At 41.5% G+C, this 17,974-nt stretch overlaps 1 protein-coding gene across 2 annotated transcripts; it reads left to right on the top strand.

Moving 5' to 3' along the window:
• The first annotated feature begins 35 nt into the window (after window positions 1-35).
• Window positions 36-15,522, top strand: Ints12 (integrator complex subunit 12). 2 transcript variants are annotated; one of them, XM_004866251.4, is made up of 7 exons: window positions 36-135; window positions 4,868-5,032; window positions 6,200-6,352; window positions 8,048-8,235; window positions 9,840-9,999; window positions 11,864-12,010; window positions 14,834-15,522. In XM_004866251.4, exons 2-7 carry the CDS (start codon window positions 4,877-4,879, stop codon window positions 15,416-15,418), a joined length of 1,389 nt encoding a protein of 462 aa, XP_004866308.2. In that variant the 5' UTR covers window positions 36-135; window positions 4,868-4,876; the 3' UTR covers window positions 15,419-15,522. The 2 variants fall into 2 exon arrangements, with proteins under 2 accessions (XP_004866308.2, XP_004866307.2); XM_004866250.4 differs by having other exon boundaries at window positions 91-589.
• The last annotated feature ends 2,452 nt before the right edge of the window (window positions 15,523-17,974 follow it).

The raw sequence follows: 17,974 nt of genomic DNA on the forward strand, positions 1-17,974 counted from the left end.
TCACTTCCCATTGTCGCTCTGCCAGGCGTTCCCCTCGGCTCTGCTGCCGGAACTTTTGTTTCCCGGTGTCTGAAGCCGGGCGCGCGGAGAGCGGTTCGGGGGCGGCCCCGGCGCGGCCGGCGGGCGGGCGGAAGGGTGAGTGGTGAGGGGCTGTGCTCGCGGGCGCGCTGGGACGCTCGGGTCCCGCGATGGGGAGGAGCCGCGGGGCCCGCGGGCTCCTGGCTTCCTCGCTTCCTCGCTGCCTGGTGATTGGGAGGGTTCCCCGTCCGGCCGCCCCCCACTGTCAGCGAAGACTGAGCCTCCTCCGAGGGTGCCGTGGACGGAACGCGCGGGTGGGCACGCGACGCGGGCTCGGAACCTCGTCCTGCTCTTCCTCCCTCGGGCACAGCCCGCTCCGTCCCGCGCCCCTCGTCCCTGGTCCCTGGCGTCCTGTGCTGGGCCTCCCTCGTGTCGGGCCGTGCCGTGATCGGAGGGTTAACACCGCTTCCCTGAAGTCCCCTCCCGTCGCTTTCCGGCTTCTCTGCCTCTCCGTTCGTGTTGGGATCGGTGCCCGCATCACCTGCCCTGCGTTTCCGGGCGTGTCCCTAAGGTATCAGTATAATCCAGGGCCAGGGACTCCGTGGAGGAACTTCGAAAGAATGTTCATTGGAAAGGATTCCAAAAGCTTGCAGAGACAGGAGAGGAAAGCTCTCAGAGCTGTGAGGAGGTGGCAGTCCTAAGATCGCACTGTCCGAGCACTGGCCGGTGGCTTTATCTCAGGCACGTGCGGAGGATCGACTTTAGACTCATTCTGAGATGGGCAGGTAGTGTGGAAAATGAGATAGAAGGGAATGTATGTATTTATGTATGAATACTCAACTTAGGTTGGAGAGACCACAGAAGCCCTGGGAGTGACATTTAAATACAAACCTCTTTCATTCATTCAATAAATAATTTAAGTACCTGTCAGATTTCAAGGATTCATAAAATGACAGTGAACAGCAACAACAAAAGTCCCTGCGCAAGGAGTTTACGCTTTACTGGGATTGATGAGTTTAAACCAGGTGAAAGATTAAGAAAAGAGTACTGTAGTTATAAACATTGTACAGTGCAAATTCCCAATCATGAAACAGGTGGTTTTTGTTTTGCTCTTTTGATGTTTGGTTTTTTGGGCGGTAGGAGGCTGAGTTTCTTTTGTGCCTTTTGCAGAAATGGACCAGCAAGTGTTAGAACTGTGTGGGATGCTCTCCCCAGCCCTTAACGTACTCAGTTTTATAAGTAGTATAACAGGTGTGCAAAGAGAGTATTGTTCAACACAGAAAGTCTTGATGCCATGAAAAACACTAGGAAATGCACTAGGAGAGAGAGCTTACTAATAAGATTTGGAGTGAAAAAGCACAGTAGGTATCTCAATCTTCATAAGAACTTATATTTGAATTGGATCTTGATAGGATTTGGAAATATAAAGAAGGGTAAAGGCTTCTCAGACAGAAAAAAATAAGAATGTTATGCCCACCAAGCACTCGGCTGTAAAGAATATCTGGGAAAGGAATGGTAGTGTTTATGTCAGTTAATGAATCTTCTTAAATGTTAGGCCAAGAAATTTGGGCTGTAGTGTATTTTGAGAGTGATGGGAATTCAAACTTTTCATCAAGAAAATAAAAATGAAAAAAAGAAAGCTTTATTTCAGAAAATTAATATGACTAGTGTTGAAGTAAAGGATAATAACTGGATTATTGGTATCATTCAAGTAAGCTAACTGAGAGCTTGAATACTATCAGTGCAATTGAAAAATGAGATGTATGGAGAATGTTGATGAGTCAGAATCCACAGGAAAGCCCTGGTGATTGGATGCAAGGAATAGCGAAAGGCTCAGTGAGGAAACGATTTTGATCTCAGACCTGATTAACAGAGAGTTTTGTTACTTACTGAAATAAAGTGCAAGAAAGGGAACGTTTCAGGGGAACCTTCATTATCTCAGTTTTAGTTATAACTTAATTTTAGATACTGCTAGGGCAGTCAGGTGAAGATGTCCACTAAGCAGTTAGAAAAGTGGGATTCGAGCAGGGTGGGGCCATATGTGAAATTATCTGCCTACAGATTGTAGCGGAAAACATAGTGTGTATAATGTTACCAAGGAAAAACATGGTAACAGAACGAAAGAAGATAGGTAGGGGTAGATCTGTGAGCAATACTGAGACAGCAGGGATGAAAAGATGGGGCAGAGAGAGAGTGACCAGAGACCAAAGAGGAAAAGCAGCCCAACAAAGCTCAAAGAAGAGGCCTCTGGAGGCGAGGGCAGCTAGCATGTGTTTCGTTGGCCTGCACTTGCTGAGTACCCGCTGTTTGCCAGGCACTCTGGTAGACATGGCATACAGCAGTGGGTAAAACCAATCCAGTGCCCACCCTCATGGCATTTACATTCCAAACAAGCATTTCTGTAATGAACACTGTGATCCATATTACCAGTGAACGCTTTTGGACCATGTACAATGGGCCCTCAAGTTACAACCAGCCTGACATACGAACAATTTGGGTTAGTTAGGTTGATGGAAGATTCATCTGCCTCTTGATATCTATAGCATGTACCCAGTTAACATCCAGATCTCAGCGGTACTGACTTAGTTACAACCAGCCGTTGGGAACTGACTTAGTTCATAAGTCAAGGGTCCACTGTAACAGTAAGACTTCTACTTCTGTTGAGGAAATGCACAGAAAAAACCCTGAGACTTGAAGTATGACTAAGATGTGTACAATGCATTTGCTACTAAAGGACTGAGGAAAGAAAGGTATGATACCTGAGGGACTTGAAATTAGTCAGGTGGCCACAGCGTGACACATTTGAGCCAGCACCATCCTAAGGGCATTGGAGACCTTGGTAGGAATTTTGTTCTTTAACCTTAGCAGTGATTAAAGTATTTCAAATAAGGAGTGATACGGAAAAATTGCGAGGTAAACAAGAGTAGTTACAGGGACCAGATAATAGGTGATGGCAGGCTGGTCTTCAGTGGAACTAGTAGTGATTAGAAAAGTTGGGTGGATTGGAGGTAGAAAGAGGATGGGAGGAAGTTAAAGCCAATTCCCAGGTCTCTGGCGGGAGGAGTGGGGTAAAGACAGTAAACAGAGATTTGAGGGGTAGAACTGGCTGGAAGATCAGGCTGTGAGTGGCTGTGCTGGGAACATGTTCCTCAGGTGGCCCCGGGGCATAGCCACATCCAGCTGGGAGATCTTGGAAGAGAAACGGGCTGCGGAGATAAATTTATCACTGGCCAGAGACTTGATCACATCATCTAGGGAAGTAGGTCTTAAACCGCAGAGTGGATCAGAATGGCCTGAAGGTCTGACACAGATTCTGGGCCCCACCCCGAGTTTCCGGCAGAAGGCCTGGGGGTGGAGATTCTGTCCACACCTCGCTGTTTCAGGGGACACTGTGTGGTCTGGAGCACAGTTGTGGGAGAAGGTGTAGAAGACCTGATTGTACCCTGGACAGCCTTGCTTTCACTGGGATAAGAGGAGCCTACAGAAAAGACTGGGAAAGAAGTGGAAGGGGAAAATAGTATTTGTTAGAGACACATAAGACTGAATTGCCTCTGGGAGAGCGTTTGCATAGAATAATGGTACAAAGGCCAAGTTGTAGGAATTGCAGTAAAAGTAGAAGGAATGGAGGGAAAAAAAAAGCACAGAAGTAGATGATACTCTGAGGAAGTTTTGTTATAAGAAAAAACAGAATTTGACAATAATTTTGAGGTTATCGAATAGATAACTAATACCTTCTTGGAAACCTAAAATAAGCCTAGGGGAGTGTGTGCATCCTGTCACATGTGGAGAGGGATGAGAAGGGAAGGGATAAACAATCCATTTTCAGCCTGCACTTTCACATGCCAAGATTCAACCTACAGCAAGTTTTAATGACATTATAAACCCCTGGAAACGTGAGATTACTGTGGAATTGCCGACAGATCCTTAACTGTAGCGCTCCAAGTGTGTGCATTATTATAATATTAACCTCGAGGACAGAAGAGGATTTCAAACTGTAGTATATTGATCAAAAGATTGAATACAAAGAATATATTTTTTATTTTCATGATTCCTTGCTTGGAGAAGTATTTGGAAAAGTGACAACTAGTTAGAGCCACCTGGTAGCATTGGTATTAGCTGAAGAGAAAACTTTGTAATGTTGTCGAATTCCAAAAGCCTTTGATATACATCACCCATTGTCTTGGTTATTCTTTGGGCTTCTTGAGACACAGAGCTCTGTGGGTCCTGTGGGATATTTGTAGAGGGCGTAGACCCCTCCCCGAGAGCCTTTGCTTTTTAAAATAGGTCAATGCATGTGATACCACCATCTGCCTGTGATCCATAAGGTTATCTTGGATGTGTTTTCTGAGACATTCACAACGGGCCGAGGGCTAAGGAGGAAGAGAAAGGGTTGAAGTCGAAGCTGCCACAGTGGCTGCACAGCCAGTCACTCACTTCCTGCACCCCTCCCAGCAGCACATTCACAGGCCCTGAATCTTTGCCTTGGTGATGGAAAGAAGGTGGGAAAGAAGAAACCGGTGCGGTGCGTGGTAAACCTGACCTTCGCACTGTCAGGTTGTGTGTGCTGAAGCTGTGTGCATCTTCGAAAACAGCTGGCGGGGTGTGGACCCAGGAAACTGAAGATCCAACTGTCTCTGGAAGGACAAAAAGAAGACTAGATAATGACAGGCGGGATGAGAAAGAAGTTTCCTTTGTATCTTTAATAACCTTGTGGACATGTGAAATTTTGTATCGTGTGCACAGTATTATCTATGACTGTACACACAGAAGAACAAAGTAGATAAAACTGTGACATAGATAATTCATATTGTCTCTAAATTGCTTCCTTCTCGGTTTATTTTTCCCCCAGGAGTTTGCAATGGCTGCAACTGTGAACTTGGAACTGGATCCTATTTTTCTGAAAGCACTAGGTTTCTTACATTCAAAGAGTAAAGATTCTGCTGAAAAGCTGAAGGCGTTGCTGGATGAGTCTTTAGCTCGGGGCAGTGATTCAAGTTACCGTCCAGCTCAGAAGGTACCTGCACGAATAAGACAGCCTAGAGACTGTGCTGCAGGAGTAGCATGGTGATAATCTCTCCTGTGGCACAAAGATGTTATGATCTTTAATTTTCTTCCTTCGGACTTAGCTTGGTTGGGCCATATCCTGTTCTACTACTTGATCTGTGTAGAAATCAACTTCTTTATGATTTACTTCGATTTCCAGCTGTTTATGGTCAGAATTTTTTTAAAGCTGTTGAATTTAACCATGACTTTTAATTATTCTCTAATGTTTTAAGGACAAAAAATAATGAAGTAAAGAGACTTTTCAACAAAGTAAATTCAGTATGGGTGGGATAATTTAAGAGAAAGGGGGGTCTGGGTGAAATCCGAGCCGTGTAGCTCTAGTCTTGATAATAAAGTAGCTAAGGGCAGAAAGTTGTGTGTGGTAAGAATCATGTTTTGCAACCTGAAACCTTTTTAAAATCCCAGCCTGCTTCTTGGAGCCAGTGGTGATCATGATGATAATGATGATGATAAAGATGTGAACACTGTACACCATGAGCTTTTCTGAGTGGTTTATGTGTATCGTTAATTTCAAGTGATCCAAATACACTTTGATATAGGTATTTTTTATTTTCTTTTACAGTAAGGAAATGCCCATCTCCTTTTATTTATTGGCAAAATAAGAATAAGAAGAGCTGCTTTGCAGATAGAGTATAAAAAGCTGGTGTAGTGTCTACCCGTACATATTACAGCTATGGCAGTGCTCACTGTCCCCTCTCTTATCTGACTGAGAATTCTTCCCAGCCCTCCTACCTCTGACCCTGAAACTCAAGTCACTGGGGTGTGGGCACGTGGATACCACTCTGAGAAGCGGAAGGTGGGACCAGATGACCAGTTCTACTCATATCGGGAGCTCAGAGAGTGTCGAGTCCCAGACTGTGTGCCAGGCCCATAGGGAAAGCCGGGGTACTGGATGTATCCAGTGTGGCCAGCGGTAGCGGTGCTGTGTCAGAACTTGGTCAGCTGTACACTGTAACAGGCACCGCCGTGTGCCGGTCACCGCTCAGGGCAGCCGCCAAAGTGTTACACTGCCCACGTCACGCCATCGTGCTTTTTAACTTAAAATTGTTTGCATTCATTACGTGTTCTCATTCAGTAGACTGTCTAATTACTGGTATCTCATCATTTTACCCTTTAGGATGTGGAGCCACCCAAAATTTCAAGCACGAAATCTATTTCTATTAAGCAAGAGCCCAAAACATCATCCAGTCTTCCTCCTGCCAATAACAATGGCAAAGTCCTTCCAACTGAAAAGGCGAAGAAAGAGGCTGAAAAGAGGCCTGCTGATAAAGTAAGAGTTTATTTTAATTCAGTTTATAAAAAAGCAAATCAGTTGTTCCATAGGCAGAAAGAAAGTGTTTTATGCATACTTCTTTTATATAATAGGTATAAGCACATAACAATCACACAGAAAATACACTTAAATAACCACAGAAGTTGACTTTTTGAAAAGTGAGTAAAACAAACTTTCATTAACCATTTACAGAAGCATGACCAACAAATATGTAAGCCTTTGGTGCGCAGTAATTTCAAACGTATACTCTAATCCGTACCTCAGAGATTCTCGTTGGGATGGTTGTTGGGAAGTAAAGATAGAATGTGGAAAGATGTAAACCAAAAAAAATTAAAATAAAGAACAGCTGGATGTGGTGGTGCACACCTGAGACCGCAGCACTCAGGAGGCTGAGACAGGAGGGTCACTATGAGTTTGAGGCCAGCCTGGGCTACATAATGAGTTCAAAGCCAGCATAAGCTACATAGCAAGAGCCTGTCTTGAAGGAAAGATGTAAATGACTAAACATGAACTTTGTTACTTGATGGCCAGCATCTTAACAGAGTCACAGATAATTCTTGGATAATATATTTTGGATGAGTTCTGCAAATATGAAGTAAGATTTTAGCAATTAATAAAAAGTACATTAGAAAATATCTTCAGTAACCCTTACCATGAAGGTAAGGTATATTATTATCCTATATATTCCATCTTTTTGCTAAGTAGTAGCCTTTCATAAACTACTCAGTATTATTTTTGTGCTTTTAAATTTATACAAATGGTATCCTGCTATGTATTTATGTCCTTTGGTAAGTGTTTTTCTACTTAACAGTGTGCTTTTGAAATTTATGTTGATGCATGTGGATCTAAAGATTTATTTTGGCTGTGTACTATGCATTCTGTAAATATACCAGTTTCTCTGTTCCCCTGTGAAGAGCAGTTGGGTTATTTCTCCTCTGTCTACTGCAGTAGGGCTGCAGTGAGCTTCCATGTGTCTGAGCTACTTTGTACCTATCCTTTTCTGTCCACGGTAATGGTGTTTATACCCATAAGTGCATGTAACAGGGTATGTTCATCTTCTGCACTCCTAGGCATTGCTAAGTTGTTATTCAAAGTGGAGATACTAAATGTGTATTCTCACCGACAAAATATTGTATAAGAATTGCAAATCCTCCCAGTCTTACCAGATTTTAATTTTTGCCAATCGAACAGGTGTACCTAAAATACTTACAGCTTAAAGAAGGCAGAAGAAACTATGGCAATGTATTAATTCTGGATGACTGGCAGAGAGCTTATTATTACTTGTTTTCAAAACATTTTCAAGAGTCGTTCATAATTTTAAATATTTAAAATAAAAGTAGCTTTATTAATGCTGTGGTTCCTCAAGTTAAAGCATCTTGTTAGGAAAAAAGACAATGTAAGAAAATTCGCTGAACTTCCAAATATCCCATAGTAGGTAGAAGAGTACCGAGAGAAATATAGATATATAGTAAGCTGTTTTGATTCATTTCCTTCTCTCTTGTTAGTTGTTTGTAAGGGACTATACATGAAATACAGTTCTGTAGATCTTTAATATGCACATCGTCTGAAACTCTGAAAACACCTGTGAGCGTACTTGGTCATTGCACACTGTCCACCCTGTCCCTTGGTGACTTATAATTTATTCTGCTGTTTTCCTTTGATTATCATTTTCTGACTGGTTACTTGTTACAGATGAAGACAGATATCACTGAAGGAGCTGATATCCCTAAGAAACCGAGATTGGAGAAACCAGAGACGCGGTCCTCTCCCATCACCGTCCAGACCAGCAAGGATCTGGCCATGACTGACCTCTCCAGCTTCGAGGAGACCAGCGCTGATGACTTCGCCATGGAGATGGGGCTGGCCTGTGTCGTTTGTAGGTGAGTCGCTCCCAGCCGCCGATCCTGTGGTTTCTCTGAGAAACAGCAGACAGCTCCCTCCCACCAAGAGTCTCAGCAGTTGTGAGGCATTTACTTAATTTGTTTTTCTTTTGGAAGGATGCAAAAGAAATAAATTATGTGTTAGGAACCTCCCATATAACAATTTAACATCTTGAAAATTATCGAATATTTTATCTGCTTGACTATGACTAGGGATTTGTTATTGTTTGGCTGCTGTTAGTTTTTGTTCACACAAGGCAAGCACCCCTGCTGAGCTGCACCCCAACCCTGACTGCACCCCTGTAATGTTTTCTGCATTCTCGGGTTCTGGAGGGATGGTGATTGCATTATTCCTCAGTGCGGAGGTATCTATTCAGCAGACTGAGTTACTCCCATCTTTCTTTTTAAGGTGTCTGTGTTGCTGGTTTTTTCTGAATTGTTCATAGCACTTTTTAAAACTAATTTACATATTTCCTAAAACACAATTAACTCTTTTTCTAAAGATAGTAAAAATGAAAGGAATGTCAGTTATTCTGAGTGATGCTTTAAAATTTAGATGCATAATTGTAAAAACAAAATTCTGCTTAGTAGAAGATACAGTTTTAAAATCAGAAATAACTAGACTTTGAACTCCTTCCTGTCAGGGCTCGTCTTTAATTGTTTTTTTTGGTTTTTTTTTGTTTTTGGTACCGGGGATTGAACTCAGGACCTTGTGCTTGCGAGGCTGGTGGTAGAACCACTGAGCTAAATCCCCGGCCTCCTCTTTAATTGTTAATGGTTCTCATTGCCTAACTCAGCAAAAAGATTCCCATCTCGGGTGCTCTTTGCCTCATGGAAATGTTGAATCCTGGCTCTGGGACTGAGTAGCTCTCGGCCCTTGTGGGCTGTATGAGGAGAGCTGGTGTGCTGTGAGCAGGATGTGCCTCTGAATAGGATCGGTGGCCAGGACTCTCAGTTTCACATAGATTTGGTTATTTCAGTCTTTATCCTCCATGAAAGTTAGCATTTATGAATGAATAGTAAAGTGTTAATGGGGAGAGAACTAGCAAGAGTAGCCCTTCTTCAGTCAGCTTACTATGAAATCTGGGACTGTGGAGATTGCTTTTTGTGCTGTCGGAACTTCTACCTCCCTGACAGCTGTATGTCTGCATTCCGTTCAGCCAAGGAGACGTTAATCAAACACCCTGTGTCTGCAGAGCCCTGTGCTAAGCACCATGGATAATTAGGCTCAGATACACCTTCAGGTAACTCATCCCTGATGAAGAAAGAAGAGCATGTGTCCACCTAGCATGAAAGAACGTGACAGGGATAGTGAAAAAGCATCGTGAGACTGTCGAGCAGTTAAGGTCTGCTGCCTCTGGGAGGAGGAAAATGATGAGAAATCCAATACAGCCAAGCTGAAAGCAGCCGATGTATTTATGACTGGGCATGAGCCTTAGAGCAGCAAAGTGCTCATGCTGGCTTTGCGTTGGGCTTTACTATTCTCCTTGGTTTTCCTGGCTTTCTTTTTACCTTTACTATACAGAGCTTTACCAGAACAACCCCGCGATAACTAGATTCTTTTATCCAAGAAAGTGTGACATCTGATGGTGTGTTTTCCTTAGACAGATGACGGTGGCATCTGGTAACCAGCTGGTGGAATGTCAGGAGTGCCATAACCTCTACCACCAGGACTGCCACAAGCCCCAGGTGACAGACAAGGAGGTGAACGACCCTCGCCTGGTGTGGTACTGCGCCCGATGTACCCGGCAGATGAAGAGGATGGTGGGAGTCTTGGTTTTCTCCATCTCACATAGTCTTTGATGCTTTTTCATTGATAAAATGCTTTCAAGCTAACTGTTTGGACATTAATACTTTGAGAAGCAGATAATTTAAGCTGATTGTTTAAATGTTTGTGTAGATAGTGTGCATGTGTGATTTATGTTTCTATGGCGGAAGACCAAACCATCTTATACGCATTCCTCTCTGCTCACCTTTTAGCTTATTGTAATAAGAGGAGGATCGCAAGTTCAAGCCCAGCCTGGGAAACCTAGCAATTTACTGCAGTGAGATCCTGTCTCAAAAATTTAAAAAAGGGCTGGAGACAGACCTCTAGGCAAAGGCTGGGATTGAACCTTAGTACTGAAGAAAAATAAGGAGAAGGGCAAGAGGAAGGGTGACAGGAGGAGGAGGAGGAGACAGGACACTGTCTGCATTCTGTTGCTCTCACTGTGAGCTAAGAGGAACTGTAGATTAGTACCGGAAATCAACAGTCAGGCCAGTCTCCAGGCTCCCTGGTGCAGTACTGTCTGGATGGCTGAGGATTGTTGACGGTGGAATAGCTGCGCGGAAGGCTGGATTCTTCGACATTCCATTTCTGTTTTTTGTAAGTAATGATGAGGACTAAAAGGCACCTGTCTACCCAGAGTTGGCATGGGCCAGACCTGCACTGCACTCTCAGTGATTGGAGCTCGTGCCCGTGGTCCAGTTAGACACATGGTGCCGTCACCGCTCTGCAGATGAAGAGAGCAAGGCTTTGGGATTTACGTGTTTTGTCGGGTGGTGGAGGGGAAACAGGTGAGCTGGGCTTGAACCTGCTTCTGGTGACTCCGAAAGCCGGGCTCTCACCGCATCATACTGTGTGTGCGGCTTTTATTCTCCAGCCGTGAAGTGCTAGAAAGAACTGGAAAATGAGCTGATATAGTCAGTTAAAAATAAAGGAAAAGTCAGTTATTCACCAAAATAAAACTAATCTTTGTCTCAGTAAAGGAAGAGTGGGGTAAATCCTTCCTTGATAACATAGAAATTTGTATTTGTGAACTTTCTCTAAGGATTTAGTTTATCTAATTGTGCAGTAAGGGGAAACTTCAAAAAGATTCTCTACTTACAAGTATTTTTCCCTTTCCACTCTGTATTTAAAACTGTATACATTATCTCAGCTGTTTTGAACTCACCCTCAGTAACTAAGATTCATGCCGGCCCCGAGGAGAAGGTGTTTGGTTGACTCTAATGAGTCCTGTGAAACACACTCCACAGGGAGGAGTGCTCACTGGCAAAGCGCTACACACAGTGACCCTGTTGTGTGCATGCAGCACCTGGGGATTAGACCAGCTCTGGGCGGGAGAGGAGAAAACTGCCTTGGCACTGAACAGATACAGGCTTTTTTCCTTGTCTTTAGTTACAGCATATTGTTACATAGCATTTCCATCATATTGGGTGTCGTAACATAGAAGTGATTGAAAGCTACAGAAGGGCACGTGTAGGTTATATGCACATGCTGCACCATTTTTGGTCGGGGACTTGAGCAGCCACAGGTTTTGGAATGGGGGCAGGCTAGAGATGGTCCCCTGCACAACCAGGGGAAGCTGTGTTATAGTTTGTGAGTTTTCTTTAAAAACAACTGGGTTTATCTTGTTAAAATGGACCCTAATCTGCATGATTTCTAATAGTTACTATTATCATTACTGTTTAGAAACTAATGAAATCTGTAAAACTATTAATATTACTATGAGAAATGACTTGTCAAGCAGTCTCTATTTTATTACATTTTCAACTCCATTCCATGATTGGTCCTATGATAAGTTTTTATTATATGTTTTGTACATTCAGTTAAGACTTTGTATCTAATTTAATTCACTGATTTTTACAGGCTCAAAAAACTCAGAAACCACCACAGAAACCAGCCCCCACCACTGTTTCTGTAGCTCCGGCTGTCAAGGATCCCTTGGTTAAGAAACCGGAAACCAAACTCAAGCAAGAGACCACCTTCCTTGCATTCAAGAGGACAGAAGTCAAGGTGTGGTACATTCTGCTGTCTTTCTTTGTGAAGCAAAACATTTATTGGTACATTTACATATATGCAACGATAGCATTCATCATCTACCTGTACATGATATATCTTGCATCTTCTTGTTTTATTTTTTCATTCTGCTTTCATCTACAATCATATCTTCATTTAATCAGGAATTTGAGTTAAATTCTGAAGCTCTTCCTGCAGTGGCAGCCATTTTGCTCCTCAGACTACTTAATGCTGCTTGGCCTTTTAACGTTTTTCCTCCTTATTGGCTACTGAAGAAGTTTTCTTACGCTCTCTTCTTTTATTTTTTTTTTCTTTCACTGTCATCAGATTTCATTCTGCCTACTTCCTATACTAAGGGACCATACCATCCAACAAGAGCATCATTTTCCTCAGTTCAGGTTCTCATTCTTCAGATCACTGCATTATTGTTAATACTTTAGCATTATGACATTATACAAAAAATATTTATCTAATCTAGTTTTATAACAAAAAGAATACTGTTGCAGAGTTATATGTTCCAGTAAACATAGTACTAAAGATTGAAAAAAACATTAGCCTCGAATTCTCAAAGATTGACCCCAGAAAATTCTAATGACAGTTTTTCTCAGTAGCTGTAAGTAGCAAGCTCAAGAACCTTGATGTGCTGGAAAAGTATGTGAATAAATAGTACTCTGAGAAAGACTTGGATAATTTTGTTCACTGATCTTTTCTTTAAGTTAACCAGAGAAGAGTTGGTGTCCAAAGTATATCCATTATTGTTTTGTCATGTAGGAACTTGGGAATTGAAATAGAATTAAGTAACTAATTTACGAAAAGTAATTAGAGTTGCTATATTCTTGCTCATGTTGTGTGGGATTTTTCTTATAGTAACCATGTTACTACTAATGTTTACTTTTAGGAAGTCCAATGTGAAATCACTTTATGGCACATAAAGTCTCAGCTGTCATTTTGTCCGAGAGGTTTTGGTGTTTTTATGATTAAAATGAATACATTTTTGGTATGAAAAGAAAATTTCATTTCCATTCACATATAAAAAGCAAATGCCTTTCTAACTAGAATGAAAAAAAATTTGTAGTTTAAAATATGTGGGAAATTTATTTTCTACACTGAAATAGTAAGAAATTGCTTGGTCTCCATATTTGTGTTGTTTTACTTCTATGTCTCTGAATAGTATTATAAACCATTTGTCATTCTGTTGAAATATCAGGCAATACCAGGCAGCAGCAAGCCATTAAAATAAAATGCCAAACACATACAACCTGTTTTCTTGTTTATATTTCATAAGTTTTGGTCTTTTTAATTACTTCAAATGGGTTTTCTTTGGTGAAGTTTGTTGAGAAAACATTTAGCCATATGGCAGACAGTTTTAGTTTAATAGAAAGTAAAGGGGAAAAATTAAATCTTTTAAAACCGAAAATTAAAAAGTTTATTGCACCTGGTTTTTTTTGCTTCCTTTTCTAGCTTTTTCTCTCATTACTCATGTGCTTTTCTCCTGGAATTTTTATTTTATGTGAAGTTTTCCTTATCAGGATAATCTGGAGAGTTGTCATATGATGTTATTATAGAGAGAGAGAAATCTATCATTTTCAGCACACTTGAACAAAATCTGAACTCATAAAACAAGGATCCCCAGAGCCTCTGATCTGATTACTTTTCTGTTGCTTAAAGATGTTCACGTGCAGACAATATTCAAGGCTCTTCGTAAAAGCTAACATTGTTTTAAAAACTTTCAGAGTTCAGTTTTAAAATACAACTGGGTATATGTTAAGCCTATCATAACCATTTTTAAAAGTAGAATGTTCTTTTTTACAAGCCTTTACTCATGGGTGAAACTAACTATGAAGATAGTGTCAGGAAGTAGTATGATTCTAAATTAACTTGAAAAAAGTAGATTTTTGCCTAATTGTTCTCCTGTAAATAAGACCATTATGGGTATATAGTGGCATTGGTATCACTGCGAGCTTCTGATTGGCTGAGTTGGGAAGTTAATCGGAGAAACTAAAATGTTCTGCACTTTCATTAAACACTTGGGAGCGAGTCAGACCCATCCAACATGCCACTGTGCAGCCTTGCAGACAGCTGACAAAGTCTGTTATATGAAAGCAGGAATTTGTTATGTGATAGTTCCAATGGAATCATGCAAACTGTAAATCTTAATTCATGAGATCTTTTCTTTTTAATATATCTTGAGAGTTGCATACTTTCAGTTAGCTAACTTTGCACCTGTGTATATTTTGCAGTGCTGTAGCTCAAAATTTCGTAGCGACTTTTTCTTACAAATGTGGCTTTAGAATCTGTATACAGATGTTTTCTTTTGTATATTTTTTTATACATTCACTCAATAAATTATTATTGGCTAATCTTTATCCCAGACATCTTTGGAATATCCTGGGTATGAGGGTGTGAGCATTTTTTCCTTTAAGTGTAGAGTTTTTAAATAAATTAGATGCCTTTCTTAGCTAAGTAATATTTTTCTTGGTAAAAAATAAGTTAAAGCACTAATTCTGATTTTTTTTCGCCTTATGGCTTCTAACTGAATCTGAAAGCAATTCTAAACAAAAATGTGGCATTCAAACACTTCTGCTTTGTAAATGGCAACACGCCCATTGTCTATGCGTAAGTTTTCTCTCTACGTCAGCTTCAAAAGCTTCAAAAGCTTCAAAAGCTCAGGTCAGCGTCGGAAGAACCTAATTTTGTAGCATGGCTTAAATTTTCTAAGCTGTGACTTTGGAATAAAAAGTGTAACAAGTACACATTCAAGGATATTACGTACTGTAGGTATCAATGTGGCTTTAATGCAGTACTTCCCCTTTTTTGTAGACATCCACTGTTACTTCAGGAAGCTCCTCTAGTGCCAGTGTCTCTTCTTCAGCAACCAGTGGCCTAACTGGATGGGCAGCTTTTGCAGCTAAAACGTCCTCTGCTGGCCCATCAACAGCAAAATTGAGTTCCACGACACAGAACAGTGGTGGGAAGCCTGCCGCCTCCTCAGCTGGCCAGAAGCCCGTGGGTTTGACTGGACTGGCAACGTCATCCAAAGGTGGACTTGGCTCCAAGATCGGGTCCGGCAACAGCACTTCACCCACCGTGCCACTGAAACCGCCACCTCCGTTGACCCTGGGCAAAACTAGCCTTAGTCGCTCAGTGAGTTGTGACAATGTCAGCAAAATAGGTCTTCCGAGTCCCACTAGTTTAGCTCCAGGGAGCAGCAGCCAACTGAGTGGAAATGGAAATAGCGGCTCATCAGGGCCCAATGGAAATTCCACTGGCAAAACCACTTCAGAAGCTAGCAGCAGCCCGGCAGCTTCCCTTAAAGGTCCAACGTCACAGGAGTCCCAGCTCAACGCCATGAAGCGGTTACAGATGGTGAAGAAGAAAGCAGCCCAGAAGAAACTCAAGAAGTGAAGTGGCCGAGTAGGTTGTTCTGCCATGTTACCCTGGAGATGAAAAAGCTACTCTAGGACATGCGCTGCCATATTCCATAATTTAATAAAAATCATGATAATCCATCTTTAGGGTCTCTTACCTTAAAAGGTTAAGTATTATTTAGCAAGACATGGAAACTTTTATCTTAAATGTCTTTAATGCTTTTATTCTAATATTTTCCATAGTGAGTGAAAAAAAATTGTTAGAATCTAATTCCTGATGAGAACTTCAGGTGGTTGTGAGCATATGCACATTAAATAAAAACACATGAGGGCCGGGGATTTAGCTCAGTGGTTTTGCCGTGCAAGAACCCAAGTTTGATCCCTGGTACCAAAAAAAAAAAACAACAACATGTGGTTCGTGTAGCAGAGCCCCAGGAGCTGACCTGCTGAGTAAGGTACCTCGCCGGTGGGCGGACGGCCCACTATGAGGCTTTCAGTATCCCCCACCCGGTATTCTCAGTGATCACTCTCAGTGCTCGGTCTCTTTCCAATTGCTTCTCCCTCTTCAATTACTTCACCTCTTTTGAATTTTTTTGTGATCGAGTTCTGACTCATCCTGATCATACCCTTTCCTGAGAGTTGTTGAGAAAGATTTCCAAGAGTTTTTGTGGATGGGAATTTATGGTATTTTTGCACACAGCTTCCGGTACCATGAAAGAAAAGGCTGATTCTGCCTCCCGAGTGTTGGAGCATTTCACCGCATCTCAGCTAACTTCGCAGAGAAGGTCCTGTGTAAGGACTGGCTGAGGTTGCTTTGTCCCTTAAGTCAGGAAACACTTATGGCTTGGGTCCAGCTTGTCACCCAGCGCTTCCTGTGCTCAGTCCCCTCTGGTGCTGGTAAGGGGTGGTGGGACCGTGGGGGAGATGCTTGGGTCACTGGGGCACTGTCCTCATAAAGAGTTCACGTTCACATGGGACTCCTGAGTTAGCTCTCACAGTGCAGCGTTACAAGCCCAAGCCCGTCCCCTGAATGTCCCTGTGGCATCTGTCACGTGAGTCTGACCATGATGCCACACTCCATAAGCTGATGCAGCCAAGGCCCTTGGACTTTGAGCTTCCAAGACTATGAGCTGAATGCCCCTCTTTTCTTTACCAAATTGTCGGTCTCAGGGATTTCATTACAGCAACAGAAAACCTGGCTGATACAGAAAGCGTACGGGTCAGAGCTGGCTTACAAACTAACAAATCAGCCTGCCATTGTTTTATATGTATATTCTGACTGAAGACAGGAGGCCTTGTAGATGAGAGAAATGGTTTATTCACAAAAATGCAGCAGCCATGTGATGATTTGTGAATACCTCATTTCCTCATACAGACTATACATCCAACAAGCTCTCATATTTATAAAACGGTCATAGCATGGTTTTATCAGCCTTGGGGTGTGCTAATGCATCTTCACTGTATAAACCAATCCCAGCCCTGTTCCTTAATCCCTAAGTTTTTCTGACATTCTAAAATAAACTGATAAGTGTTCTCTGTGAAGGTAAAACTTTTAAATTAAGCTTGTTCTTTTTCTAAGGTAAGATTATTTTAAACTCCTCTGTAAAATAATAACAGTAAATTATTCATAGTAAATTAGCATCCAAGATTGAGATAATTCCATTACTTACATGTGGAGTAAATGTTTTTTTAAAATCTGCCTGCAGAAGATTTTTTTATGAGACACAGATTTCTGTTGATAAAACATCAATTTGACATAATCTTCAAATCCCCTTTAGGCTAAAAAAGACACTAATAAAATCCAACATTGTTTGTTTATAGTTCAGAGCCAGTTTGGACAAAACTGTGGATGACCTGACATAGCTTATCTGAAAAAACTATAACAATTCATGTAACCTCACTGTTTATAAGAAATTAAATCCATAATGCTTAGTACAGTTGGCACGTCACCATCTGAAAAGAAAAACTGCATCTCAGAAAATTTGGGCTACATAGAATTGAGAAGAGAAGCAATTATTTTAATTTTATTAAACATCAGAGACTTTAGGGAGTAATTGTCAGTGGAAATGACTTTTTACATTTAGAATATGTACACATAATTATGTACATATCTAATAACATGTGTAACTCGGTTTGGTATTTTTATAGAGGCATATTTGTTATTCAGAGCTTGTTTCAAGGAGCTCATAGATCTAAATTTTTCTGTATCACAAAGTGATCTGCACAACTTGTTAGCTGAGAAGTGAGCAGTGGTGATAGGATTTGTCACTTTGTTTTGCTGCATACAGTTCGTCCCCCCTCGAATGTAAGTTGTGTGCAGGGAGAGAGAGTGTCTTGCACAGCATTGTAATCTGCAGATTTCAGTACTTGTTGGCTCAGGGAATGAGTGGAGAGATAAGAAGATGTGCTCATAAATAAACTTTCAGTATTTAATATTCAGTTCCATTTTACAAAAAGTTTGGTCAGGATCACTTTTTCTGTTTTGCATATTGTGGTTCCTGTTAAGATTAACCATAGATTTTAGTAATTAAAGAAAGAGAAGGAAGGAAAACGCTGAACTCTGACCTTAAAACTGGTTGACCTGATTTGAGTC

Source organism: Heterocephalus glaber, unplaced genomic scaffold (assembly GCF_053883595.1).
Source record: "Heterocephalus glaber isolate CG9 unplaced genomic scaffold, H.glaber_assembly_v1.0 deba00001688, whole genome shotgun sequence".
In the NCBI taxonomy this organism is placed as follows: Eukaryota; Metazoa; Chordata; class Mammalia; order Rodentia; family Bathyergidae; genus Heterocephalus; species Heterocephalus glaber.

Bases quoted from the DNA above. Each gene is read 5' to 3' on its own strand.
- Ints12 (XM_004866251.4), top strand. From the start codon at position 4,877: ATGGCTGCAACTGTGAACTTGGAACTGGATCCTATTTTTCTGAAAGCA. The intron at 6,353-8,047 runs GTAAGAGTTTAT...TACTTGTTACAG, and splicing joins AAAAGAGGCCTGCTGATAAA to ATGAAGACAGATATCACTGA. The intron at 10,000-11,863 runs GTGGGAGTCTTG...TGATTTTTACAG, and splicing joins CCCGGCAGATGAAGAGGATG to GCTCAAAAAACTCAGAAACC.